At 41.7% G+C, this 20,734-nt stretch overlaps 1 protein-coding gene across 1 annotated transcript; it reads left to right on the plus strand.

Moving 5' to 3' along the window:
- The first annotated feature begins 201 nt into the window (after positions 1-201).
- Positions 202-10,067, plus strand: LOC121005590 (protein kinase C delta type-like). Its single transcript, XM_040438369.1, has 8 exons — positions 202-223; positions 323-600; positions 7,565-7,656; positions 7,935-7,997; positions 8,125-8,263; positions 8,472-8,612; positions 8,723-8,848; positions 9,933-10,067. The coding sequence occupies exons 1-8, from the start codon at positions 202-204 to the stop codon at positions 10,065-10,067; spliced, it is 996 nt and encodes a 331-aa protein (XP_040294303.1).
- The last annotated feature ends 10,667 nt before the right edge of the window (positions 10,068-20,734 follow it).

Raw genomic sequence — 20,734 nt, forward strand, 5'->3', positions numbered from 1 at the left:
GCATCTGAGGGGTTAAATGTCTGCGATTACTGCCGGTTGCGGACATCAGCTGCCGGTGTATGCTATAAGAAGCAGGAGGCCACCCACGGCTATGGAGCTGGCAGCGCTCATGAGCGGGCGCCATCATTAACTACCCAGACAGTGCCATACTATTACGGCGCTGGTCTTCAAAGGGTTAAAATAAGACCAAGGAGACTAGCCATGCAACTAAGATATCACTGTGGTAAATTCGGCACATCTTCAGATTGCCTTAATCTGTCCACATTAGAGCCAGGATTAGTAAATCTGCCCCGTGTAATTCCTCTATTTATTCTCCTCCTAGGAAGCAGCGGTGTTCGGCCAACCCGCTCCAGCAGCACAGTCTCCGATAACATCAAAAGGAGATTATTATTCCATCATGTGCTCGGCCGGGGAAGTTTTGGAACAGTCCTGCTGGCGGAAGATCCATCTACCCGCAAACACTTTGCTGTTAAGGTCATCAGCAAAAGAGCCCTGCTTGCTGAAGGTGATGATGAGTCTGTGATGGTGGAGCGACGAGTTTTCCAGCTGGCATCTGGGAGTCCTTTCCTTGTCCACGCAGACTTTGCATTTCAGACCAAGGTAGAGTATGGACTACAGGATATTAGGAAATGCCATTATATGTACCACGTCCTTCACTGCCTCATGGGCCCCACTGATCTCATCTTCTGACAACATATCATACGGGTACCTCAGTCTATAACATACATGTCATGTAAATGGGATAATATACCCCTACTGTAAAAAAATATTACCAGTCACCCAAGGTGTGCCATGGCCTAAAGTGACTACTGATATTATTAATATAGTCGGGGCCACATTGAGCCTTTTTTTGCCAAAATGTATAATACAAAAATTCACCTTGTCACCTATAGCAATGGATCTCAACCTTTTCATACCAAGTTGAAGGATTTGTGGTGTCATTTAGGGGTGAGCGAATCAAGCTTCGGATCCAAGATCCGAAGTTGACTTGTCCCAAAACTTTGTTTTAATGCTGTACCGGGACCTGTCTCCGTAAAGTTTAAGTGAGGCAAAGAGGGTTAAGTCCAAAGTTGCGTGAGACTTTGGTGAATAACATCGGGCTTTGATTCTAGAACTTTAAAAACAATTTTAAACAGGAATTCAGTATCAACATTATAAAACTACCAGAAAGTTCATTCACTGTATAACTTCCTACGCAGCAATGAGCTCCCCCTAGTGGTGGTTGCAAGACTACAGTTTTGAATTATATTCACTGTATGAAGGGAAACTGGACAGAACAGTTTGGGGTAAAGATCAATGTATTTATGTCAGGATACTTGAGAAACATGGTATTCAGAATGAGCACCATATTTATGAAAAACCGCTCCCCTTATTTTAGAAGTAAGGGCAAAGATCAAACATTGTGGACTTCCGGTTCCGGCGCTAGTATGTGAGGACGCTGGAGACTGCTGCTCCGTACCGCCGCCAAATACATCTGCTAACATCGGCCAGTTTGGAGCTGTGAGAGGGCTGCTTCTGGCGGAGTGGAGCCCTGAAGGGTGTATGGAGCGTTACCTGCTAAGAAGTGGGCAGAAAACTTCTACTCAGACGCCAGCCGACGCTGATAGTGCAAGCGGAACTTTTCTAAAGATGGCGCCGCTTCCTCCCCCCTCGCCGAAACCGGCGTCTCCTGAGGAACAAGATCCCCAGATGGCTGACACTCAGCTAGATTTGTTTGAAAGCGCTGGTAAGACGATTGATGTGAAAACTCTGGCCATTGAAGTGGCGAAACAGCTAGCCCCCGATATTATAGCATCTCTATCTACTACCCTGCAAGCTGCACTGAACAAGCTTAAGGAGGAGGTGGAACAACGGGTGGCCTGCATGGAGGAGGAGGCATCAGATACCGCACAGAAGATGCGTGATTTACATTTACTAGCGGAGAAATTATATGACCGCGTTGAGGACCTTGAAAACAGGTCCAGACGCAGCAATTTGCGTTTGGTTGGGGTACCGGTGATAGAGCTTCGCCGAGTTTTTGAATTGGAATTGCCTCAGGCCTTGGGGCTTCAAGGTGGAAGAAGAAAAGTGGAAAGGGCTCACAGAGTAGGTCCATGGAAGGACCAAGGCTCATCGGCTAACACCAGGGCAGACCAAAGGCCAAGGCAGGCGATTTGCAAATACTTAGACTACTCTGACAAAGAGGACATTCTGCGGGCTTACCGAGCAAGAAGGGAGCCATTAATACTGAGAGGGTCAAAGGTGCTACTTTTTGCTGATTACTCCGCAGAAGTGGCGCGTAAACGGAGGGCTTTTGGGCCTGTTTGCTCTAGCCTCTACAAAAACGGAACCAGATTTCAGCTAGCATATCCTGCTATTCTACGCATACAGTTGTCGGATGGTGGCGCTAAACAGTTCACGGATCCAGTGGAAGCGGAAGAATTTATGCGGAACCAAGTGAACCGTGGTCCGGGAGCTGCTGATATTGAGGAGGACCGTCGAGTTACTTCCATACGACAGGGAGATAATGGCTGGCACCGGGTTCATCAAATCTCCTCGTCTCTTCCTCAGAGGATGAATAAGATTTCAAAATCTTCGGGAGCAAAGTTTGCACGGTAGACGGGTGGACTGTGATGTCAATGTCAGGTTATGTTTTGAATACTAGATATTACCTTCATAGCTTTGGGGGAGGGGGAAGGGAGTTTATTTCATGTTAGCTATGACTGAAGTATTCACAGTGACTTTTACAATGCCCGTAGACTCTGATATGTGCCTGCTAATAGGCGGTGGTGGTGAGCGTCTAATACTAGAAAAAAGGGAGTTCTACAACAAATTGTGTTTTATATATGGTTCTTCTTAGTTTACTTATATTGCTTAACCATAGTTCCTATGTGGTTTATTTTGTTTTCTTTATGTTATAGGGCAGTCTATGTGCAATCAATGTATGATGATGAATGGAGTGCTGTCGGGCTAGGAGGCAGTGCTTCTTTGAATAATATTCAGGACATAACAGCAAGGTGGGGAGGGGTTCTCTGCCGTCGGGTGGGTCTTACGTAACTACTCCATTTATGAGAATTATCTCATGGAACGTAAAGGGGTTGAAATCTCCTAATAAGCGTATGAAAATTCTGAGACACTTGCGCAGATTAAAGGCTGATATTGCCTTGTTGCAGGAGACCCACCTGGCGGCGGCGGACTTCCATAGGATGAAGAAGTTATGGGTTGGGGAGGTATATGGCTCTGCGGCTGTGGACAGAAAAGCAGGGGTTTTAGTCTTGATAAGCCGTCACTTGTCACATACTGTGCACTCAGTAACCGCAGATGATGCAGGCAGGGTGTTACGTTTGCACATTTCTGGCCTGTTTGGGGACATTAGCCTTTACAACATTTATGCACCCAATATGGGCCAGAAAGCCTTCCTTGATTCCTTATGTACCAGACTGTTGCAAGATACACATGGTGTAAAAGTACTAGGGGGGGATTTTAACGCCGTAATGAATCAGCACGAGGACAGGAGGAATACTAGTGAGAGTTGTCGTTATAATCCTCTGGGGGACTTTGCCGAGTCGTTGTCTCTCAGAGATATGTGGAGGGTCTCCAATCCCCAAGGTCGGGAGTTTACTAACTATTCTCATGTGCACAAGAGTTGGTCGAGAATTGATTATTTTTTTGTATCGGCAGCTATTGTGCATAGAGTAACCGACATTGCTATAGGGGATATGGTAATATCGGATCATTCACCTCTCCTAATGGATATCAGGGAAGTGTACAAGGGGGGAGGGGAATATATATGGAGATTTCCTAATTACTTGGTGAAGGATGCCGAATTTGTAAAATTACTGAAAGGATGGTGGATGGAATTTGTTGATGACAATGGGCAGCATGTGAATGATCCGGTATTATTTTGGGAAACGGCCAAAGCTGTATTGAGGGGAAGGTTGATGGCGTATGTGTCCTCCATTAGGAAAATAGCCAGGAGTCAGTATGAGAAGGCAAGTACATGTTTAAGAGAAGCCTATAGCAACTTTCTCTTGGCCCAGACCCAGAATACTAAAGAACGCTGGATCTCGGCTAAGAGAGACTTTGATGAATGGGCAGAGAAAATAGAGATTTCAAAGAGGTCTTATATGGAGGCCAGGTTGCATAGATTTGGCAATAAGTCAGGGAAGCTGTTAGCTTCTTTAGCTAAAGGTAGACGTCTTCTGAATCATATCCAGGTAGTGAGGAAAGGGGATGGGACCAGGGAGCACAGACCACAACAGATCAATAAAATGTTTGAACGGTATATGACAGCATTTTATCAAAATACCGGGGATAGGGTGGAAGAGGGGAAAGTTTTCTTGGAGCATATGTCCTTACCAACTCTGACAGTAGAACAGTTGGAGGTTTTGAATGCCCCTTTGACAGCAGTTGAGGTTCAAGCAACTATAAAGTCATTTCCTTCCGGTAAAGCCCCAGGCCCAGACGGGTATACGGCAGACTTTTATAAAGCATTAGATGCTCAGGTAGTGCCTTATTTGACGACACTGTATTCTTCTATAGTGGAGGGGACTCCGTTGTCAGAACATATGAACACAGCGTATATAACGTTACTCCATAAAGCTGGGAAAGATCCGGAGGATTTGGCATCTTATAGGCCAATATCCCTGATCAACCATGACATCAAGATCATTTCAAAATTGCTTGCCAATAGGTTGGCATCGGTTCTTCCCTCTTTGATCTCTCCCGCACAGGTTGGGTTTATTAAAGGTAGGGCGGCTGTCACTAATTTGAGAAAAGTATTGTTGGCCCTCTCTGTGACTGGCAGGGCGGAGTACCGGGGGCGAGACCCAGCCATCCTCACTCTAGATACGGAAAAGGCTTTCGATAGCATCAATTGGAGATGGTTGGGTCTAGCTTTGGATTCAGCGGGTATTACGGGATTATTCCGCACTCTATTAGATGGGTTATATCTAGGTCCAAAGGCAAGGGTTTCTACAGGGGGATGTATATCTGACTCTTTTCGGTTAGAAAGGGGAACTAGGCAGGGATGCCCCTTGTCTCCTCTCCTGTTTGACTTGGCTATAGAGCCCTTGTCTAGATGGCTCGATTCAGAAGAATTCTTTGAGGGTTTAGAGGTGGGCAAGAAACAACTGCGTACGGCGTTGTTTGCTGATGATATCTTGCTTTTCCTATCCGACCCTCAAAAGGGATATTGGGAGGATTATGGATGCACTAGAGGAGTTCGGTCTTCTTTCAGGGTTAAAGATTAATAAATCAAAAAGCGAGATACTATTTCTAAAGAGTGGAGGGCAGAGGGTGTCAGGTGATGAAATGGGGGGTATACCTATTGCGAGATCTTACATAACTTACTTAGGGATTAAAGTGGGGATTACTCCCGAGTCTTTATATAGACTTAACTATGACCCATTAGTTACTAAAATAATTCAAGAATTGCATAGGTGGCATGATCTGCCGCTGTCATTGTTGGGGCGTAATCATCTTATTAAGATGATGTCAGTTTCTAAACTGCTTTATCCCATGCAGACGATTCCTATTTTGTTAAAACATAAAGATGTCTCCAAACTGGTCAAAGCATTCAAAAAAATTTTATGGCATGGCAAGAGACCTAGGATATTAATGCGTTCCTTGACGAAGGGAATTGAGCAAGGAGGGATAGCATTTCCTGATATTAGAAACTACAATCTGGCGTGTATGGCTAGGCATATTTGTGACTGGATTAATGATTCTAGTTTTTACTCAGCTTTAACGTTGGAAAAGGAATTCTGTGCTCCCTGGTCTCTGGTGGCGTTGCTGCATTCGAGGTTGCAGGTGATTCCTGTTTGGATCAAACAGTCTTTATTGATTAAGGACACGATAGCTGCATGGAGGATTCTTAGAAAAAAGTACTGGTTGTCGTACAGGATCTCCAAGCATCTTCCATTGTGGAACAATCCTGAATTCCCACAGGGTAACAGAAACAAGCTGTTTGAGGAGTGGAGGAGGAAGGGGATTTTAGGTGTGAAACAGTTATTACATGATTCAGACCCTAGGTGGCTCACAGGAGAGGAAGTGATTGAAAAGTTTTCGTTGTCGTCATTTCAGACTATTCAGTGGGCTCAAGTGAAGGAGGCAGTGGTGAACCAATTAGTGTTGGTGCAGAAGGAAATACGAAAGAACACTCTGGATAAGATCTTGGACCTGGGGGGAGGGAGGGTCTCGATTTCTACGATATATGCAGATATGCGGAAGGAAGAAGGGATTAGGGATGGGAGTAAACGTTTTGGGAAATGGGCGGAGCAATTGGATGATGACGACATTGAAACAAAGATAGTGAAAGGGTGGGAAGTAGTAAGGAGACATATAATTAATGAGTCATGGAGGGACACCCAGGTTAGACTAATGCACAGAGCTATTTATGGGTTTAATATCCCCCCTCATCCAGCTAAACCAGACAGGATTACAAGTTGCCCGAAATGTGGGATAGGGTTCCCTGATCTATTCCATGGGATATGGACGTGCCCAAAGAGTAAAAGGTTATGGGAGGAAGTGGGAAACTTGGTTAAAGGGATTTGGGGAAGAGAGCTTCCATTATCAGCCACTTTGTACCTGTTTCACTATGAGGAGGGAGAGGTAGGGCAAGGTGGGATTCCCCGCTTGTTCCATACGATATGCATGGTAGCGAAGCGTAGCCTCCTGCGACAATGGCTTCAAGATGATACCCCAAGTTTACAGGTTATAATTGAACAGCTAAAGCATGTCTTTCATATAGAAAGGTTAAATTCTCTTGCAGAAAAGGAAAAACAAGCAAAAGGGTTGTTTCAAAAATGGAAACCGTTTATTGAGTATTGTATGTCAAATACGGAGATACAGTTGATTATGAAACCATTTACACTCACGGAATGGTACATAATGGGACAATTGAAAGGGACACTTGGTCGTCTGATACTTAGTCTAGCCAACTCTTCTTGATTTAATGCAAGTGTATTGATTGTTTATACTTCCTTACATTGATTGTAAACTATGGCTGCTTTGTACTGCGGAAAATATACTGCTCTATATTTATGATTGTACTGTCTGGGGCACATGAAGTGCCTTACTTTGTTTTGTTGTTTGTATTTTAAAAAAAGAAAATAATAAAGATTTATTAAAAAAAAAAAAAAAACATTGTGCATAGAAAAATGGGTCGATGAGTCTGTGAAAAAATGTGAACAGCAACACGGACAGTATATATTTGTATTTTGTGGATCTGCAATTTGCGAACCGCAAAATACATATGGTTGTGTGAATGTAGCCTTATATTTTCTGCAAAAGTAACTTACGGCAGGCGACTTCTATATGAAGATATATGTGGTGACTATAGAGCTCCACTGATCTCTGTATAATGGTCAGGTTCTGACATCAGCATGTGACGTTATATATATATATTTATGTGGTTGTGTTATATGTAATCATATATGTAAATGATCCTCCAGAAGGGCATCGCTTTCAACCCCAACGTCTCATATGGTCACCAACTAGAACTTAACTAATAAAAAGAGTACAGTTATACTGCCCTATAGTACCATGTGTAGCAATATACCTGTATGTCTGTTCTGTGTAACAGCTGCATGTGCTGCTCGGCCTGGAGTACATGAGCTGCGGGGACTTTTACACCTACCTACTGATGAAGGACCAGCTTGACATCCCCAGTGCAAGGTAAAGGTTTCTATTAACTACAAATCTGATCAGAACTGTATATGAGATATAAGATCGTCTCTCTTTATATCTGTGTTGTTTTATGTGCATTTAGGGTTCTAGTATTTTCTGTGGTAACAATAGTGTAGACTGCGGCCATATTCTAGTCACCAGAACCTCATCAGAAGCCTGACTGACCCATTATTAGTCACTGGGGTCTGACAGGATTTGTTGTGTGTTCTGTGGACAATCATCTTCGGATCCCAGGATGTTACACTCGTTCATTGTCTTTCTGTCAGATTCTATGCCGCTGAACTCGTCTGTGGAATCCAATTCCTGCACTCAAAGGGCGTCATCCACAGGTAATTACACTTTAATTGTCTGTTCCAGGGTTCACCGTAAAGTCTAACCTCAAAATCAGCCATTTGTCAAAGATATCTAATTGTAGGATCAACTCTCCAACAAATAGTTTTTTTTTATATTTAACAGAGACCTGAAGCCCGAGAACATCTTGGTGGCTGAAACGGGCCATATAAAGATCACTGATTTCGGTCTCGCACTTGTCAACATGCTTGGAGACCGAACAGCCACTTCATACGCTGGAACAATCGGCTACATAGCTCCTGAGGTGAGCAGAATAGAGATTTTCCATATTGTAATTGTATTAGTCATCATGGATCATTCACATGGCCCGACATATGCCCATTACAGTTAGAGATCATTAAATCTCAGTGTATTACATAATCACCCAGATAATTATAGTGATAACTCAGTATGGTGACCTCAGTTGTAGAACATGTTGACCAATTCAGTATCTACTCTCTTTCTCCTGATAGATGCTGGCTAGGAAGGAGTATAACGCCGGAGTAGACTGGTATTCTTTCGGTGTCATCTTGAAAGAAATGGTTACCAGTGATTGTGCGTACCATCAGACAATCGATGATGCATCCTCCGGCATTAAGAACATCATTAGAAAGGTCAGTAGTCATACAAGGTATTAGTACTACGGTTTATACAGTGATGGCTGTGAGCATGGTTTATTGGCTGTATATCTTCTATTTATGGGTTTTTATTTGATAATTTTTAGCTCCTTCGGAAAGATCCTGCCAGACGCTTAGGAGTGAATGGTAACATCAGAAAGCACCGATTCTTTCAGCGTATGGACTGGGTCTCTGTGGAAGCCCTAGAGTTGCCTCCACCATACACACCTGAGGTAAGTTCATAACCAAATGTTGTTCCAGCACCTCTTCTATTACAGGTTACAGAACTGATTCTTTATAAGAGAAGCACTGATAGGAAGAGGATATTCATTGTAATCTTGAAGTTATTGAGTATTACTGGTGGCACTAATACTGGAAAGATAATAACATCTAGAGCTGCTGTTCCACCTATGGCGTACTCTACGTGGAGGCAGACCACACCAGTGGGGGGTTAAAATAGATTTTTACAGTTTCCATTCTATTGCTGCAGGCATCCACTTTTATCTTGTACCATGTGAAGAGAAGCAGGAGATAATTGATCATGAGGCTAATATTTGAAGTCAGATTACCTTGAGACTACACTAGCATATTTTTCGCCAAATAAGTCAAATGTCACATATTGTTTGAAAAACTTCATGTTTTTAAACCTAAAACTGTTGTGTAGAAATGCTGCTCCAGGTTTTATACACCACCCTGCTATAGGTGTGAGTTTAAGATAATTTTTGCGACTTTCTAAAGTTCCAAGTATAGAGTAAAACTATTGCACATAACTAACCACTGTCCTAACCCCTTTTCAAAACTGGAGTGAGCAGTGTAAAGATGCAAAAAGCCACAATTTATGTTCACAAAAGCCCCAAAAAATTGCAAGCTCGAATTTTGGAGTGCAGGGTGTAATACATTTTCTCCATGGTGTTTAAAAAGAACAACATATTTATGAAGTACATGTTCCACTTTTTTATGACATAGAAGTCAGGTAAAGTACATGAAGAGCAATAGTTGTTTTCTTTTTTACAACATTTCTCAACTTTTATAAACTCAAAGTTTGTGTGACAGAAAAATCAAACCTATGCCAACTCATACACCAGTTTCTGGCATCAATTATAGTGAGTCGTCCCACTTCACCTCACCCACCATTATCACCATATTTCAGAAGCGGTGAGAAGTGTAGAAAGTTGCATTTTATAGAGAAAATATAAGGTGCATCATTGTTTGTGCCTTTTTTATGCCATAAAAGGGCTAAAGAAATTGCCCCAATTTTTAAAAGAGGAGTGCTACCGAAAGACATAATCCTAATATTATAATTCTGTCTTGTTATAGCCAACTGAACCTCATCATCGTCCTAGACCATTCCACCTGGACAAACTGGAGGCAGCAGAGGTCAGAACACCTATTTCAGCAGCGGACCATGCCTTGTTCGAGGGATTTTCTTTATGTCAACTTGGAAACCCTTGATGAAACACCAGCTCCATAGTCATCAGAGCAAGCTGCCCCCTGAGCCTCTGGAAGAGGAAGATCACGTGAAGAGAAGAAGACTGGACATCACTGCAGTGATCTACAAGCAAGTCCTGCAGGAATGAAGAGGAGGAGAATGAGGCACCTTGCTGCGTCTGGCCCCACATTCCAGAAGAAAGAAGAATCCTAAGAAGAACAAAGGCAAGGATCGCCTCCTTAATATATTCACATAAGTTATGGTAAGTAAGGTAGGTATAGGTAAGTATAGTTTATAAATATTCATAGTTAATAGAATTAAAAAAACACAAAAAAAACTAAAAAAATATAAAATGTAAATGTAAGATAGGTCTATGATAATTATAAGATATAATAATAATGATAAGTATAGTATAGACAGGCGTTAGATGTAAGAATTAAAGTGACTTTCCAGTGGGGGGAGGGGGGTAACGATTTAGAGAATATCAGGGACTGTACAGGTAAATTCAGCCATGGCATCTGATGTGAATACAACCTCACTTGCAGATGGTGTGACCATAGGGGATGTCATGGCTGTACATTACCACTTCCACCACCTTGTCCATAGGGTAGATCAGTAGTTTGAGGCACTTCCCTTAAATTCTAAATTTACTTTTTTACATTCAGGGTTTTATGTGGATTGTTAAAAAACCAAACAGCTTAAATTTCCAATGGGATAAACTGGAGATTCGCTTTAAGATGAATATAAGATATAACATAGGTATAAGTTACATATAAGTAAATGGTAAGATATGGCTAAGATCAGAACACCCATTGTATGAGGCGGGCAGAGGAGGTCGGGATTACAGAAGCTGCCATGTAGATTGTGCTACTCTGTTATAGTAACTACCATAGAGGTGAATAAGAACTAGGGAAACAGCTCAGTATAGCAGCCATGATATTTCCATAGCTCTGGAGATACAGAAACAGTGTAACACAACCCACTCTGCTGCTTCAGTAACCCTGCCCGTCTCTGACCTCTGCATGCAACCGGTATTTCCATCTTAGCCATGAATGGGCCAGATGGGAATACCCCTTCAAAGGGCATCTGTCAGCAGATTTGTACCCATGAAACTGGATGACCCTTTGCATGTGCGCTTGGCAGCTGAAGGCATCTGTGTTGGTCCCATGTTTGGTCCCATATTTTAATATATGCAAATGAACATGGTACCAACACAGATGCCTTCAGCTGCCAGGCGCACATGTAACAGGTCAGCCAGTTTCATAGGTACAAATCTGCTGACAGATGCCCTTTAAATATAAGGTAGACTGAAGTAATATAGGTAATTAGCATTCATAGATTAGAAATAAAAACCATCATATATACTGTAGAAGCAGAACGGATACATGTTCTGGTACATATTAGATATACCATAGGGGTAAGGCTTATAATAGAAAGGAATAAGTTAGGTGTAACAGAGGGTAAGACAGAGAGAAGGTAGATAAAGGAGGTCTGAACAGCCTAGATATAAACATGGTTTAGACATTAGATAGATATTAGATGAATAAGTTAGATATAATGTGTACCTGCAGGTTTTCAAAACTTTTGATATGTCATAGTGACATAGTGATCACTGGGGTCCGAGTGCTGAGACCCCCACCGATCACTAAGACGAGTAGTTATCATTGTTTCTCCTCACTGCTGAGGACAGAAATGAAGACGGCCTCATTGGATTTCTACTGACGCCATCTTCATTACCGTCTTCAGCAGTGAGGAGAAATGGCGCTAACTCCTCGTTTTAACCATCAGTGGGCGATCTCAGCACTCAGACCCCCATGAAACTGTGACACATTAAAAGTTTTGAAAAAGTGCATTTATTCTTTAAGACAAAAATAGTCATTAGATACATATCATAGGGGCAAAAAAATAAAAGAAATAAATAAAATACAAAATATAGCACAATTATAGGATAGGGATAGGATAAGAATAAGTTCTCAGATATAAGAGAGTAGTAACTTACATATGAGATAGTAAACTGATAAGTGTAAGTTTAATATAACTTTCACACCAGCATTTTTGCTGGATCCGACATGGTTCAGCAAAAACACTTCCGTCATGATAATACAACCATCTGCATCCGCTATGAACGGATCCGGTTGTATTATCTTTAAAATATCCATGACGGATCCATCATGAACCCCATTAAAAGTCAATGGGGAACTGATCAGTTTTCTATTGTATCCGAGAAAACTGATCCGTTCTTCTTGACTTACTTTGTGAGTCATGACGGATCCGTCTTGCTACGAACCACATCGCGGACAGAAACACGCTGCTTGCAGCGTTATTCTGTCCGCGAAGGGGATGCAACCAAATGGAACGGAATGCATTCTGGAGTTTCGTTCAGTTCAGTTTTGTCTCCATTGACAATGAATGGGGACAAAAAGGAAGCGTTTTCCCCCCGCTATTGAGATCCTATGATGGATTTCAATAGCGGAAAGGGAAAGCTTAGATGTGAAAGTAGCCATAGTTATCAGATAGGTATAAGTATAAGGTAAAGGGGTATTCCCACCTTATACATTTATGGTATTTCCAAACCTCTTCATTGACTCCTAATGGGACAAGGGACCCTCATTCTCTCCATAGATGAGATTCTCAGAGGTGAAAACAGCACATATCAGGCTGTAGGTATGCCATAAATGTTTAAGATAGGAATTGTCACTTAATGATAAGGTAGAAAGATAAGAAAGATAGAAGATATATTAGAGATTAGATAAAGGGGAGCCATAATCAGGTCCTGTTCCGCAGACGGATGATAAAGAACAAGTGTTAGCTCCACTGTTCCTGCTCATGATCATTGCTGTGTGTACAAAATCCTCGCTCATCGGTGATCAGATCTTTTATGTGGCATTAGAAATGCTCGTTTGTTGGCAGCACATCACCCTGTGTACACGGCATATGCTGCCGACAAATGAACACTGTATGGGGATGAATGATCCTATTACCGATCATTCATCCCCATACTAATGATCATTGCTGCACATAAATGTAGGTAATGAGCGCCAAACAACATGGTGTTACTGATCTTTACCGGACAGAATATCTGCCAGTGTGACAGGACCTGATATATAATATATAGATAAGTTATGTAAGATATAAGTATTAGTTAGAAATAAGCCATTAATAAGATAAATATAGAGATAAGATAGAAATATATATTAGGTTTAGAATAATATTACACATAAGGGGTGACAGGGCCCATCCAGTGCTGACACTGCAGAGAACCAGGGAGTAGCCGATCGCCAGTTGATGGGGTCAGGAAGGAATTTTTCCCCCACAGGGGGTTATGTTTTGCCTTCCTCTGGTTCATATCTTCTTACGCAGTAAGTTCTATAAAGAGTACTGGATGGTTAATTAGTCCAAATTTAATAACAGATAGGAATAAAAATAATTATTTCACTTTAATTCACTGTGTCTGTGTCTTCTTTTCTGTGTGCTGTGATTCAGTGTGAAATCTCCTGATCTTCCGTCATTGCAGTTCATATTTCTACACCACAGATCTGCCTGACAATATTACTACATAACGCAGAGCTGGTTTATATCCATGTAGTAAATGGGGGGTGTCCGGGGTACGACATATATGAGTATTGGTGAGGTCCTAGCCAGTCAGGTCAGTCATGTATGATATCTCCTGTGATTAAAAGGGTTTTCCAGGTAATAAATATGAATTATTTCTCCTCTGTAAAGGTGATCAACATCTGGTCGGTAGGGGCCCGACTCCCTTCACCACCGCCGATCAGCTGTTGGAAGAGAACGCAGCACTTGTACAAGAGTTCTGTTCTCTTCCCTGTTTACTGCTCGCCATCGACATCTCAGAGGTGATCAGTGTAATTGCAGCTCCTCCGTCCCATTCATTTCAATGGGAAGAGGTAGTTACACTCCGTCTGCTGCTTCCTATAAAGTGAATGGGGACGGAGGAGCTGTGATTAAACAGTGAAGAGAACACAGTAATCGTACAACAGGTCGATGATAGGTCATCAATATAGGAAACTGGCCAACCCCTTTATATGGGGCTGCACAAAGTCCATGTCACCAATGATTGTCCCAATCAAAGGAAGAGGTGACTACTAGTGATGAGCGGCAGTAGTCATATTCGAATTTGCGATATTTCGCAAATATTTTGTAGAATATTCGGTGAATATTCGCAAATTCGAATATTCGTTATATTCTACGATTTTTTTTTACTCGGAAAATCGACAAGGTAATGATCGTGTAATATGCGAATTTTCGTAATGCGAATTTTTATCACAAATTTTTCAATTGCCGAGCAAAAACATCTTGCTTCTTGTTTGTGGGCCAATGAGTCGTAGCACTATATCGAATATATTTGTTTTTTCAAATATTCGTAATATAAAAAATATTCTATATAGCAATACAGCCAATATTCGAAAAAAACGAATTTAGAGAAATTTTGCTAATATAGTGCTATAATTCTTTTTTTTTTTATAGTTGTAATTATTTTCCAATCTGAACTTCAGATGTGAAAAAAATTACAACTATTAGACAAAGAAGATTATAGCACTATATTAGCTAAATTGCTCTATATTCGTTTTTTTTCGAATATTCGCTATATTGCTATATATTCTTGTTTTAGAATATTACAAATATTCGAAAAAACAAATATATTCGATATAGTGCTATATATGAATTTTTTAGAATATTCATCATTTTTCCCATTTAAAGTAATGATTCCTCCCTGCATCTTTCTTGTGGGCCAATTAGTCATTGGCCCACAAGCAAGAAGCAGGGAGGAATCATGTTTTTACTGGGCAATTTAAAAATTTGCCATAAAAATTCGCATTACGAAACTTCGCATTACAGAAATTTGCAATAAAAAAATCTTGAATATTCAAAATTACGAATATATATCACTATATTCTAAATATTCGCGAATTTTAGAATTACCTATATTCGCGATAAAAATTTGAAATTCAAATATTCATGATCAACACTAGTGACTACCAGAGTGATTACTGGAGCACCACAGGTTCTTCCAACATCTGATGGATGCAAATAAGGATATTACTGCTGTGGAGGGAGCTGTGGTGCCTGCCGCACTATGGAGCCGGAGCCCCTACTATAACAAATGCTATCTATAATTTCATTGATCAGTAACTGCCTGCAATAAAACCAGTCAGATCCTCTATGTGCTGGGCTGAGGAGGGAAATTGTAAAACCCTGGAGTGGTGTTACTATTCTTTCACTCCGCTACTATCTTTTATTGCTAATGCCTATGTCATCTGTGTATATAATTCCAGGTCCTTCTTAAGTGTGCATTGATATAACTGTTATGTGACTGTTTTGCTCATGTATAATGCCTGGTTCACCAGCAGGTGGCAGCATATATGGCAGAGAGAGAGAGATACAGATACTTAGATAGAATGGAACTCACCATTACATTCTCCCCCCTTTGGGATAAAGTGGGCCAGTCCTGCTTCCTACCAGATGGAAAGGGCAGCAGTGCTAGTTAGTCCTAGCCTAGGCTAGACAGTGCAGTGTGAGCCTGCGCACAGAAACAGCCAGACGTGCCTATAACTGCCAGTGCAGGCTAAGCTATGCTTGTCATGGAATCGGATGTATGGAAGACATAGCAACCAGAGGAAATTGTTCTTCGGTTGCCAGAAGATATAGCAGCCAGAGGAAAGTGTTTTTCAACTGGAGCAGGAGACACAAAAGGTAAGTAGCTCGTAGAGCACCTGGACTCCATGCTAATTTACTTTACTGAGTGTCAGGAGGGGGATAACAGTCCAAGGCACCACAATCCAAGGATACCAGGACCGACCAAAAGTCCAGTAACCAGATCCAATCAGAGTTTAGCACAGCACAGAGAAAGAAAGCAGAGTTATTAAGCAAGCCTGTCAGTTTATGCCAATGCCTCCTGGAACCAAGAGAAAGCCTGAATGTAAGAAAAGCCTGGATATTGTCTGGAATCAAGTTTACCTAAGTAAAGCTGCTGTTAAAGTTTACCAAGGTCTGTACTCAAGTTATTCTTTGTCTGCTTTAAAAGTTTGATTGGACGGCACTCCTCGTTTCTTTGGTACGGTGCTCAGTGGTAGTTAAGGTCAGTATAATGTAGATAAACCACGGCACTCGTTTTTTTGCAGTTGAATCAATTGTACTTTTATTCAATCATAAATCCATCCAGGAATAAATAATATAAGCTGGCCAACGTTTCGGTCCTATCACAGGCCTTGCTCACGGCCTGGGGTAAGATAGAAAATATAGTACACATGGGTATTTTGTGCATAATCAATTGAGTATCCCTAGATACAAATGTCGAATAATTCATGCAAAATATATGCAAATGAAAATTATATTACAGTATAGTGTGCAGAGGAGCAGCTGTTATTAATGCGGTACTAGCTGTAAAAAAAAATTATTACACAAACAGCAAAGTATTGCAGGGTATCGCAGGCTATTAAGGACCCCAAGAGTGATTCCTGGTGTGGCCTGTAGGACACAAAAGTGCTAATTTCAGTATGGAGACACAATAGTAGCGGATGGAGAATATCTATATATACTTGTATCAATCAGGGAGCATATGGGGTGCATAAGTGCCTGCGCCAGTGGTTGCCGAAGTCTGGGGCATCTGCTCAGTGATGTACAAAATAGATATTAACCTAAAAGCCTAAGTATTCATATAGAGCAGCCCATTGTATAGAATAGATAGCAAGTGTACCTTAGTTTCTGGTGCATATTGGCTTCTGGATGGTGTTCTGAGCGAGTGCTTTAGCCCTAGTTTAAATATTGTGCGCCGGTCCGCTGTGCGCGTGACGTAACCAGGGCCGGTACAAGGCAGGAGCGGGTGCCCTGGGCGCTACCATTTGCGGACAGGAGGGGGGCGCAGGTGAAGTGCCAGCAGTGTACAGCTTCACTGTACCACATTAGCCAAGCGCCACTTGCTGTGCTTGCTGTGCTGAGTGCGCTCCTGCACCCGCCTACACCGTCCACACCAGCCATGTCAGCGCTGCTCCTTCTCTCCCCCTATGAATTTTGTGCCGACTGCGCTCCTGGCTCGGGCTCCCTTTCCTCCTCTGCGTTTCCTCGCCCCCCCCCCCCCATGGAGGATTCATTTGGTTGATACCACCGGCGTGCGCCGTGTGACGTCACGCGGCTCACGCCGGAGGCGAGGTGTGAGGTGAGAGAGGGAGGACTCGCGCAGCCTACAGGGAGCTGTGTCGGCGCGTGAAGAACAAGCCACGAGGAGCCTGCCTTCACTAGCTGCTACTCACACACAGACTGTAAAAAGTAAGAAAATAATGTAATACAAATAACAAACTAATTTTTTTCTTAAAAACGGGGGGGGGGGGGCGCAGGCGAGATCGGCAGGGAGCAGTATAGTGTGGGTCTGGGCACTGGCAGTGTGATGAGAGGAGGGCAGACCATAGATCTGGTAATAGTTATGTATATGGGTAGATAGGTAAGTTAGCAGGCAAAAGAGTGAAAGGCACATATCCAAATAGAGAATATCACTATATCACTATATATATCGGTATATAGGTAAGATAGCGAGCAAAAGGAGCATAAAGAATATATCTAGAAAGGGCATATAACTATAACTATAGGACTATGTAATACGGAGTGTTATATTGAATCACTCATACTACCTGGCGGGGTGGACTTTATGAGTCATTTTGTCTGTTGGGGGTAGAAAAGAAAGAGACACACTATTAGTAAACATATCCTAACAAAACCGTTGTAGTTTAAACATTAATATGTTGGTCAGAGAGTGAGAGAACCAGGCTAGAGTCTCGCTTGCCAGAGAGAAATTCCATCTGGTATCTAGATTTGATGGGCTCTGACAGAAATGGCTAAAATGACTTGGGATGAGAAGTTGGGGGGGCGAAGGCGGGGAGGAGGGAGAGATTCCTTTTTTTTTGGGAACAAACAGTGGGGAGGGGTGGGAATATATATTTATGTATAATTGTGGATATGCTGTTACACAATGTAAAGCAAATTAGATTGTTTACTGTATTATAATTGTAAAATATAATAAAGATTTAAGTAGTAAAAAAAAACAAAAAACATTAATATGTTGGTACAAAACAAACACATAGATATAATGTCCATCCCTATATGCAATTGGATATAGTTTTATCGTCATGAGGTGCAAAAGTCAAAGTCCCTGTTCATACCATGTGGTGCCAGGGTATTCAATTCAAAAATCCAAAAGGATTTGCGTTGTTTAAGACGCGCAATCCGGTTGCCTCCTCTTCTTGCTGCAGGTATGTGCTCCAAAATTTGAAATCTGAGTTGATTAACCTGATGTGGAATTGGTTGTTCTGTTTTATGACATCGAATGTCCGATTTGTGTTTTGAGATCCGATCGCGTACATTTTGAGTGGTCTCGCCCACGTATGCTAAGCCACATGGACATTTAATCAGTTAAGGAGCTAAGGTGGTTTGTAGTGCTTTAGGTTTAAGGGAGCCGATATCTGCGTGTACAAGTTTATCTTTTAAATTAGTTGATCTTTTGTAGCACATACGGATGGGCTGTTGGAATTCAGTGACGTCTGGATAAGATTGTTAAGGGTGGAGCCAATGTTTTTTGACTATCGATTGGATCTTGGGTGCGATGGGGTTATAGTTCATTACCAGAGGGACGCGTGGTGAAGATGTCGGTTTCTGTATAGTAGGATTTGCGGATTTAGCTAGTGAGAGGTTTTTTTGAGTAATGTAGTGGGGTAACCTACGTCTTGGAATTTTTGGGCCATCTCAGTTAGACGTTGTTCTCTGAGGATTGGGTTTTCTACAACTCTAGTTACTAGTTTAAATTGTGAACAAGGTAGGGATTGTTTAGTGGTTTTAGGATGGCAGATGGAATAATGTAATAGTGTATTGCGGTCTGTGGGTTTTCTGTGTAAATCAGTGGTGAGCGTGCCTACTTGTGTTTTAATGACTACCGTATCCAGAAAGCTGATGGATTGCTGATCAGTATGGGAGGTGAATGTGAGGTCTGGGTCTTGTCTGTTGATGTAATCAGTTAATTCAGAGAACGAATCGGAGTCGCCATTCCAGATGCAGAAGACGTCGTCTATATAACGGTACCAGGTTTTAGCATGTGTCTGAAAAAGATGGTGTGGATAGATCAAGTCTTCTTCAAATTTTGCCATAAATGCGTTAGCGTAGGGTGGTGCTACGTTTGCCCCCATGGCCATTCCCCGTCTCTGGATATAAAATTTGTCTCCGAACATAAAGTAATTGTTTTCAAGTACAAATCTCAGGAGTTCTATGCAAAAAAATTGTGGCTTTGAGGAGTAGTTAGTGGTCAGTAGTTAGTGGTCAGAAGTATTGAAACAGCCTGGATGCCTTTGTCATGAGAAATTGATGTGTAGAGACTATTAACATCAAGTGTTACTAGTAAGCCTTCAGCAGAAATATTATTAAGATTTAGAATAATGGATAACAAATGTGACGTATCCAACAGAAAGGAGTGTGTCTTTTGACCAGTGGTGTTAAGATTTTTTCTAAGAGGATTAAAAGTGGGGAGATTATAGAGTCCATGGAAGCCACAATGGGTCTGCCTGGTGGGTTAGTTAAGTTCCTATGTATTTTCGGTAGTGTGTAAAATACTGGGGTGACTGGATTTTCATTAGTGAGGAAGGTGTAAGTGGCCTTATCAATAGTACCTATCTGGAGATGATGGTCAAGGAAGGAACACATTTCTTTTTTGATACGAAAGATAGGGTTGTGTATCACCTTTTCGTATGTGGACACGTCTGTCAGTTGGCATTGGATTTTGGCTATGTATGCCGAGGTATCCATAACCACAATTGCTCCACCTTTGTCGGCTGGTTTAATAGTAATGGATTTATCATACTGAAGTGTGTTGAGTGCAATCCATTCTTCACTATGTAGGTTCCGGGGAGTGTGTATGGTTCCACTTTTGATATCTTTTACGTTTTTGTTAATCTATAGTTGTACGAGATTAATAAAGGCTTCTGCTGCAGGATAGTGTTTGGGAGGCATAAACTTACTTTTGTTTGTGAGGTTTAGAGGTTTAGAGAAATGGCGTAAATTGCCATATGGGCAAAAGGATAAACCTTTGGAAAGTACATTAATTTCGGCAGGCGATAGTGTACGTGAGGCAATGTTCACAACTATGTTCCTACCTGCGAGCGAGTCTGGATGCCCATCTGGTTTCGATCAGTGGATGCCCCTTCCTCGGCGTATGCGGTGGGTCTTCTTCTCCCGGGTCGGTATCTGTGCCTGTGAAAAAAACGTTGATTGCGATAGTTGGTGGATCTGTCGCTTCCTGAGGAAGAGAATACGTATGCTGTTTGTGTAATTACATTTTTTTACAGCTGGTACTGCATTAATAACAGCTGCTCCTCTGCACACTATACTGTAATATGATTTGCATTTGTATATATTTTGCATGAATTATTCGACATTTGTATCTAGGGATACTCAATTGATTATGTACAAAATACCCATGTGTACTATATTTTCTATCTTACCCCAGGCCGTGAGCAAGGTCCTGTGATAGGACCGTAACGTTGGCCAGCTTATATTATTTATTCCTGGATGGATTTATGATTGAATAAAAGTACAATTGATTCAACCGCAAAAAAACGAGTGCCGTGGTTTATCTACATTATTCTTTGTCTGCTAACTCAACAATACCACCTTTATTTGCTTTGGAGCCTATGCC

The sequence above is a fragment of the Bufo bufo genome, chromosome 6 (genome assembly GCF_905171765.1).
Source record: "Bufo bufo chromosome 6, aBufBuf1.1, whole genome shotgun sequence".
Classification (NCBI taxonomy): Eukaryota; Metazoa; Chordata; class Amphibia; order Anura; family Bufonidae; genus Bufo; species Bufo bufo.

Excerpts from the sequence above, each read along its gene's own strand:
- LOC121005590 (XM_040438369.1), top strand. The coding sequence starts at position 202 with ATGCAACTAAGATATCACTGTG. Across the intron at positions 8,613-8,722 it reads TTAAGAACATCATTAGAAAG|CTCCTTCGGAAAGATCCTGC; the intron begins GTCAGTAGTCAT and ends GATAATTTTTAG. Across the intron at positions 8,849-9,932 it reads CTCCACCATACACACCTGAG|CCAACTGAACCTCATCATCG; the intron begins GTAAGTTCATAA and ends GTCTTGTTATAG.